General features: G+C 40.8%; 1 protein-coding gene across 1 annotated transcript in view; it reads left to right on the plus strand.

The window, feature by feature from the left end:
- The window catches only part of LOC106889818 (inactive pancreatic lipase-related protein 1-like), a 29135-nt gene extending 21281 nt beyond the window's left edge, over positions 1-7854 (plus strand). Inside the window, exons 9-12 of the mRNA XM_014945235.1 lie at positions 3466-3595; positions 4672-4783; positions 6416-6583; positions 7791-7854. Coding sequence (XP_014800721.1) covers positions 3466-3595; positions 4672-4783; positions 6416-6583; positions 7791-7854 — 474 coding nt within the window. The remainder of the gene's footprint in view (positions 1-3465; positions 3596-4671; positions 4784-6415; positions 6584-7790) is intronic.
- Positions 7855-8495: the final 641 nt, after the last annotated feature.

Consider the following 8495-nt stretch of genomic DNA (forward strand, 5'->3'; position numbering starts at 1 on the left):
TAAAAAAAAAAAAAAAGTATATCAAGGCTTTAGGATTCAATATTGATATGAATAAGTAAAATTCAATAGGCTTCATACAGGTAAACTTTTCTCCTACCTGGCAGAAAAGCCACTTGGTAAGTGAAAGCAGACATCATCATTTTATTAATGAGTAGTCTACTTAGGTATAAGGAACCATAGGCAACTACGTACGTGATATTCTTTTTATACCATCATAGTGTTATGTAAAATGATACATCAATATCTCTTTTTCTATACGTAACACCAGATTTTTTCTTTCAGGACTGGACCCTGCTCAACCTTATTTTCAAGGCACTCCCATTGAAGTCAGACTGGATAAATCTGATGCAGAGTTTGTGGATGTTATCCACACAGATTCAGCTCCCACCATCCCCTATTTAGGTGAGTATTCAGCTCTACTGTCTTAATACCAAAATATTTATGCTCTGTGACACTTGAGCATCTTAATTGTTCATCAAGACTCAGTTTTGGTGCACAGACACAGAACAAATACACCATGCTGACAACACAGACCAACTTCAAAACAAAATACCAAGCACAGACAAACTTCAAAACAAAAGCTATAAGTATGGAAAAAAAAAATAAATTTAAAGCATGCTTACCTCTGTTTTAAATGCTTCAGGTTTTGGCATGGGCCCAGCTATAGGACATCTTGACTTTTACCCCAACGGAGGAAAGCAAATGCCAGGGTGTGGGAAGAACCCTCTTTCACAGATCGTGGATCTCGATGGCATCTGGGAAGGTAAGTGTGTTGATTACATTACAAATTCAGGGGAAGGTCACCCTCACGGTGTAACCACTTAACTTGATTCAGGTGTTCTGCGTTAGCTTTTGGTGCCTCCACCAGCAATGGCAGCTGCAGAGTGCAGTGAAACTGCTAACAAGCTCAAACACACCATTTATCCAGAGCTTATTCAAAAACTAAACAAGACAAAGGGTTTGCCTCTGGAAAATATGCCTCCTCTAAAGTATCTAATAGCGGAACCAAAAGTTATTTAAACTGTGCTGAAATCATTAAGGATCTGTAACAAGGGATTTCACTTTGTTTCTATTGTGTTGCCCAGCAGCAGCAGTGGGTGTAGGGCAACGATGCTCACAGTTACTTCTGTTAAGGGATCTTCAGCTGCAATTCTTCTGAAATAGAGCAATTAATTTTATTATTTTTTTTAATTACCTCTTACAAATCTGGTTTGCATTAAAGCAATATTATTGTGTCTATTTTTAGTTAGCTAAAAAAAAGATTGTCGTGTAGCTGCTCAAATACACTTTGCTGTTTTGCATAGTTCTAATAAAAGCTCTAAATATTAGAAAGATTCTGTGTCTTTCTAAAGTTAAGTTGCATATAACACTAAAAAAAAATGAAGATTTCTGCTGTAGAGATTTTTCAGTATGGGATCTAAGTTCTTTCTTACATTACTGCAAACACCTTACACTCTAGGAATTAATGAACTTATTTGTGATAACCAGCTTTTTTCTCCAGGTTTTATTCATTACATCTGGAGGCATTACTTTTTTTACTTCCCCCCCCTCCCCCCCAAACTTGTTATCACTAATGGGGAATTAAAGCACAAAGAAACAACTGTGTTGTATATGATCTTCTTTTTAACTTAAAGTCAAGAAAATAAAGGCAACACAAAGGAAAATAATATATTCATTATTTTAATTTTAAGAGTCTCCCTTCCTTAAGCACCCCCCAAATAATAATAATTTTGTTTTGAAGTCCTCAGCTGGAGCAAATCACTATTGCCCTAGGAAGTTTACTGTTAAATACTTTTCATTCGGTTTTCTTTTGTTATGGTAATGCAACTGTTGCCTACAAAAGCTCTGCTTCATGCAGTTCTCGTTTCTATTGTGAAACTCGGTCAGATTAGTTGAATAAGTGTTTGTGAGGGGAGGGCAGGGGCTGGGCTGAGCTGCACAGTCGGCCTCCACAAAGCATTGCAAGTTTGCATTTTATACCTGTTGAGTCAGTGACACTTCTTAGAGCATCAATTCATCGCCAAAGCCAGCTTCAGATCTCACATTTGATACACCAAGAGTTGTGATGCGGCTTTTGAGGAAGAATGATGTGGCAAGGGCTGGGCCAGTATCTTTCCTCAAAGAACTAACCTGGGAGCATCTTTTCACAGGAACTCGTGACTTCGTGGCTTGCAATCATTTGCGGAGTTACAAGTATTACTCTGACAGTATTATCCACCCTGATGGATTTCTAGGCTATTCTTGTGCTTCGTATGACGTTTTTGAAGCAGTAAGTATTTCTCAGAGCCTCAGGATGGACTAAGTAGTGGCTCTTATCTATACATCTGAAATTCAAATTGTTTATGCTGCCTTCCACCCAACAAGTGCACGAGTAAGAGAAGAGTCAGGCATCCTAAAGTATTCTAGCTCGTGTATCTGACATGGGTCAAAGTAGGAAAAGGCAACAACAAAACAGGGACATCCCTGGTCCTGTGCTGTTGTGATGGCCGTGAGGTACCACTGGAGCTGGCGTGGCTTCCCCAGGGCTGCTCTGCTGCATCACACTGGGGAAGGGGTGAGGAGGAGAACCTGCCCCCATAACCACCAAATGTATTTATCAGACAGCAGTGAGTGGAATCCCAAACTGTAGCAGGTGAGCTTTCACACATAGCTTAAACGTCGTCTTCTCAAAACAACAAGAAGTTAAATAATATGTAATAGCCTGACGGGGTGAGTCCTTGGTCACAGTATTTTGGTGACTTAAGACCGCCCCAGGGACAACCCTTCCCTGTCCCAGAGTGGGAGACAAGAAACTGCAGCCTAAGAGTATCAGGGAGGTAACAGGCTTGTCATATCTTACTGGGACCACAGACAGAGGTATCTACTACTTAGACTGACCTTTATACATTTTGGGCAGCTGATAGAGACCACACTTCCCAGATGACTTTGGGGAAAGGTGACTACATGCTTCTGTCATTGTTCACGACAAAAATGAGCTTTGCTTTCAAGATAAAGCCTTTCTTGACCCAACTGAAGGCATAAGGTGACAATTCTTTTTCATCGGTTGCTGGGAAGGACACCTCTTCCTCCCTGCTCCACTTCAAGACTACTCACGGCTGTCACTGATGTGGCTGGATTGAGCTAAATTGTAATTCTTTTTCATCCGTTGCTGGGAAGGACACCTCTTCCTCACTGCTCCACTTCAAGACTACTCACATCTGTCACTGATGTGGCTGGATTGAGCTAAATAACTTGAGAAAAAACATAGAGCCCTGAAAAATCAGATCCTTTGAGGAAGCTGGCTAGTTTATATGACCTTTCCGAAGTCGCAGAAAGTGTTACTTGAAATTTGTTGTTGCTGTGATACAGGCCAGTTGGGTGTGTATGTTAAAAATAAATTCTATGACTCTTTTTTTTCTTTTTTTTTTTTTTTTTTCCCTTGGCTGCCTGGATAATTTTAATAATAGATATATTTGTTTTCACTAGGGAAGCTGTTTCCCATGCCCAAAAGAGGGATGCCCAAATATGGGTCACTTTGCAGATAAGTTCAAAGGGAAAACAAAAAATGATTTCACGAAACTTTATCTGAACACTGCAGAGGCCAAGGATTTCGCTCGTGAGTTTCAGTTGCTTCCATTGCTACCTACTCCTTGGAACCAAACCTTTTCATTTTCCTGTTTCAAAATTCCTTTTAACAGATAAGCAGATCTCATAGCAGTGCAGGCTCTTCAGCCTTTTATGCCTTTTCCTCTTTTGCTCCAATGCTAGTTCCTACTTTTGGGCCCTCCACTACAAGAAAGATGTTAACAAACTATGGAGTCCAGTGGAGGTCACTGAGATGTTTAATGGGCTGCACTACAAGGTGCAAGGAGAGAGGAGCATAAGTAATGCACAGAAGTTGGAGCAAAAGAATTTCTTATTAAATGGTATGAAAATTGCTGTCACAATGACAGTGGTTAAATGCAGGAAGAGGGGCCCATGGGAGCAGGGAAATCTTCATTTTTGGAGATGTTCAAATCCCATTTGACAAAGCCCAGGAGCAAGCCGATCACAGCTGGCCCTACATTGAGAAGTGGATGGACCAGAGGACCTCTTTACAACCTAGCCTATTCTAAATGTCAGCTCTCACAAGATGGTTCCTCATTTGCATTTGTAAACAAGAATCAGAGGGAGAAGAGCTCCTTTCAGAAAAGAAAGTTCCCACCCACAAAAATTATTTTCCTTGAGCTTCAGATTTTTTTTACACTGCTGATATTCTGGTATGTATCAGTATTTATTCCTAACACCTTCTTCTTTCCAACTTCACTGTACATGAATAGCTTTGTGGTCACACTGCTGAGATCTATATTGTGTTTACCATGTCATGGATGAGCTGCTTTTTCTCCCAGAAAGTAACACAAATATCTCAGGTTGATCTCATTAAGACATAATGACAGATCTGACTCACTGATGCTTTGTATTTGTTTTGCCTGGTTTATAACCCAAGGATAAGCAGGGAGCACCAAGATTCAGGTGTGAGAGAGCATTGTGTTAACCCCTTTCAGTCCAGATAGTCTGTGATATAGCTGAAAGTGAAAGGCAGTGATAATTTTCTTTGGCTTTCAAATACACTGTAAGGATAAAAACATGACCATATTTTGGTGACTGTTTCTTCCTGGGTAGATTCTAACTTACTGTATTTCTTCTGTGCAGTTTGGAGGTACAAAGTAACTGTGACCCTCTCTGGAAAGAGTAAAGTTAAAGGATATGTAAATGTTGCCCTGTATGGAAGTGGTGGGAACACAAGGCAGCACCAGGTCATCCAGTAAGTTCAAAATCCAATAGAAAAGAAACTTCAATTCTAGAATGTTTAATTAATATTTTCACTTAATGTTTCCGTTTAAATTGGTCCTATTTTACAGATCACTTCACCTGTTTACATTGTGGTTTTGTTTATTTGCAGTTTTCTTGTTTGTTTCAACTAAAAATCTGAAATTATCAAAAATAGGGAGAAGGTGTTTTGATGTGAGTTTTGGGGGTTATTTTTTGGTTTTGTTTTTTGTTTATTGACAGCTATGTCACTTCAACTTTTCCAAGAAGGACTTCACATCTTCATTCTTGACAGCAGGTGTTTGCCATGAGTTGATTTCCATTTGCAGGCATCCATGCATCCCCTGAGTTCAGTCTGCCAGCACTGATTGTGCTCCAGCTGATACTTGCAGGGACTGTGCCATTTCAATTGCTGGAAGTGAACTATTTTTCTCCTCAGCAAATCTTGCTCTAACCTACCAGGCACCACTGCAGATCTGGCAAAGAAACAAAAAGGCAAAGAGATATTTTTCCTGTCTCTCATTACTTCCACTACCATAAACCTGATAATATTGAGGAGGGTAAACAAGTTCCTCTGAAGGCAGACGAATGAGAAAGTGCATCAGAGCATGGGGGTGGTAGCGGTCAAAGAAGAGGACCAGAGAAGCATTGGCTCATATTCAGTGTGATGTAGCAACTGAAGCCATTACCAGTCTCAAACTGCTGCCATTTAGAGCTTGCTGTATCGATGCGGCGTGAAATAAGTAGCCAGATTCTAAACTACAGTTACCCAAGAGCAGATGCACATTTGACTCGGCCACGGTGCCTCAAGTGTGGGAATCTCTGCTACAGAGCCAGGCTGAGCAGCTGATGCATAATGTTTTTGGACATCCCAAACAAATCCAACAGCTCTATCATATGAAGTAATTACCATTAAATGAAAATTTCACTTATAAGCAAAAACCCCTGCCTACATAAGCAATAGGGAGCAAGCCCCACCTTCTCCACAGGGATTGCCCTGCCACTGGGTCTCCATTGTAAGGTGTGACTGCAGCACATCAGGCCTACCTGCCTTTGCTGCTTCTGAGAAACACTCATTTCACAGAATCACAGAATCACAGAATTGTGGTGGTTGGAAGGGACCTCAGAGATCATCGAGTCCAACCACAAAAAAAAACAAAACAAAACAAAACAAAAAAAAACCCACAAAACCAAACAAACCACCACACCACCTAAACACACAACAACAACCAAACCAAAAATCCATCACCCACCCACTCAGCAGCCCACGACAAACCAATAATCTTGGGCACTAGAGCATGCCCTGAAGAGCCATGTCTACACGTTTCTTAAATACCTCCAGGGATGGTGACTCCACCACGTCCCTGGGCAGCCCATTCCAATGCCTGACAACCCTTTCAGTAAAGAAATGTTTCCTAATATCTAACCTGAATTTCCCCTGGCATAATTTGAAGCATCATTTGGGATGTATTAGGTTGGAAAACTGGCAATAATGTTATTACCATCCTACAAGCTGATTATTGTCTCTCTGCTAACTTTCTACTCACTTGCTACCACAGCCAATCAGTAAACAAGACTGGTAATTAATATTAAATGCCTTCCATCCATAAAATGTTATTTTTCACAGGGGAACCCTCAAACCAGACAACACTTATACAAGCTTCATTGATGCAGAAGTTAACGTTGGAACAGTTACAAAGGTTAAATTCCTTTGGAACAACAACTGGATAAATCCAACTTTTCCTAAACTAGGAGCTGCGACTATCACAGTGCAATCTGGAGAAAATGGAACAGAGTAAGTACATCCATTGTGAAAATCTTGAAAGTTACTTGGGAAGATAGGTGACAAAATCATATGTGAGGTGAAAGCATTTTCACAAGAAAAGCTATTTAAAGCATTCAAAGACTCTCAAGAAAACCTTTGATTTCCTTCCTTTCAAGACACTGTTCATCCATAGTTCAATTCACCACTACTTCAACCCTTTGCCTTAAATAACTTCAAAGAAAAACTTAAAATATTTCCAGGCTTCAGAAGAGCAAACTTCCTGTATAATCCTTTGGGTGACAAAAATTAGTGCTGGCTGAGATTATCAGCATCATTCTTGCCAAGCTCCTACTGTCCACAAGAAGTGGTTATCTGTGTCTGAGCTTGCATTAGGATTTCTGATTCACTCTCAGCTGGAACCAGTGGAAGTTTTGCATTGATCCTGATGGTCCCTGAGGTCGTGATTGACAAAAGGGGACAGTGATATTAAGTCTACCCTTCCAATGAGCAAGACTAATACTTAGAAGCTGCACTTAAAAGTGTTATAAAACGGAGGGAAAGAGGCTAAACTTATTTGTCTAGACTTTGTGGAATACAGATTGAATGTTCAGAGCATAGAAGTATGATTCACTGATCCAGTTTTACTCACTTTCCTGGAATTTTTAAGACAAATTTGCTTGACCAGTTATTTTATTTTATCCACCCAATTATTGGGTATCTAGAAGAGGAGGTACAGTACATGTTTTAGACCCATATAGAAATTCATAGTTAAATGACATCACTTAAAAGGCAACATGGAAGATGGAAACAGTTTCAAGCAAAGCAAAATGATTACAGCCCAGCAGCATTACCTTTAAGCAGAGGTCCTTAGTCCTGTTGTAGTTCCTCTTCATCAAAGCACATTGCTGACAAAACAAATGCCTGTAGATCTGCACTCACTCTTCTATTGACTCATGGCCTTTGCACAAGTAGATGTGACCATCCACAGAGTGATGGTAGCAAAAATCTGGAAGAAAAAGAAACTGTAAAATAAAAGGAAGGCAGGCAGCGAGCCAGAATGAAGACAGTCCATCAATGCTTTCCCCAGCAGTAATATTGGAAACTCAGGACCTCAAAGTATGTTGTGTTCAGTTGTGTCAAATAACAAATCAGATTGACTTATATTAAACAAAATTCACTTGGGGAATATCAACAAATGTTGTCAACTCAAGGTGCTTGTTTGGTTTTTTTTCTTTAGATACCGTTTCTGTGGTTCCGAGAAGGTGAGGGAGGATGTTCTGCAAACTCTTACTGCTTGCTAACAACACATATGGATGCTCAAAACCCTGCTACAATAAAAGCTAGTCATGCATAAAACACTGGAGTCTGTGCTCCCTGCAGTTATAACACTGGTGATGTGTGTTGGGAGGTTTTGTGGGTTTGGGGAAGGGAGGTGTTAAGTTCATGGACACCTCTCTATAGAGGGAATTCTTAGAGTAGCTTGAGTGAATGAGCCAAAGCCTGTTGAAAAATTCCCCTGATTTCAGCCTGTTTCAAAATAATTTCAGACAAGATGAGGAAAGGGGACAGGTCACGGAATGTGGATGGTGGCTGCTGGGCAGTACACACTTTCACACTTCACTCACGTCACCCAGTGCAAGGGGGACACACATCCCCTCTCCAGGGAGACAAACTGTTTACCCGGAGCACACGTAGCCATAGACATGGGAGCTGCCATCTCTGCCAGGTTTCCATCTATCCCACGTTCCCTTGGACATTGTTTACCCAGAGCACACGTAGCCATAGACATGGGAGCTGCCATCTCTGCCAGGTTTCCATCTATCCCACGTTCCCTCGGACATTGCCCGCTCCCTCCTGCCTTGACTGTTTGTCTCTCCCAGAATTTGGCTTCCTGATCTCAGCACCTCCTGCTGAGGAAACCTCAACAGAGCTATTAACTTCC

Source organism: Calidris pugnax, unplaced genomic scaffold, assembly GCF_001431845.1.
Source record: "Calidris pugnax isolate Ruff unplaced genomic scaffold, ASM143184v1 scaffold89, whole genome shotgun sequence".
Taxonomy (NCBI): domain Eukaryota; kingdom Metazoa; phylum Chordata; class Aves; order Charadriiformes; family Scolopacidae; genus Calidris; species Calidris pugnax.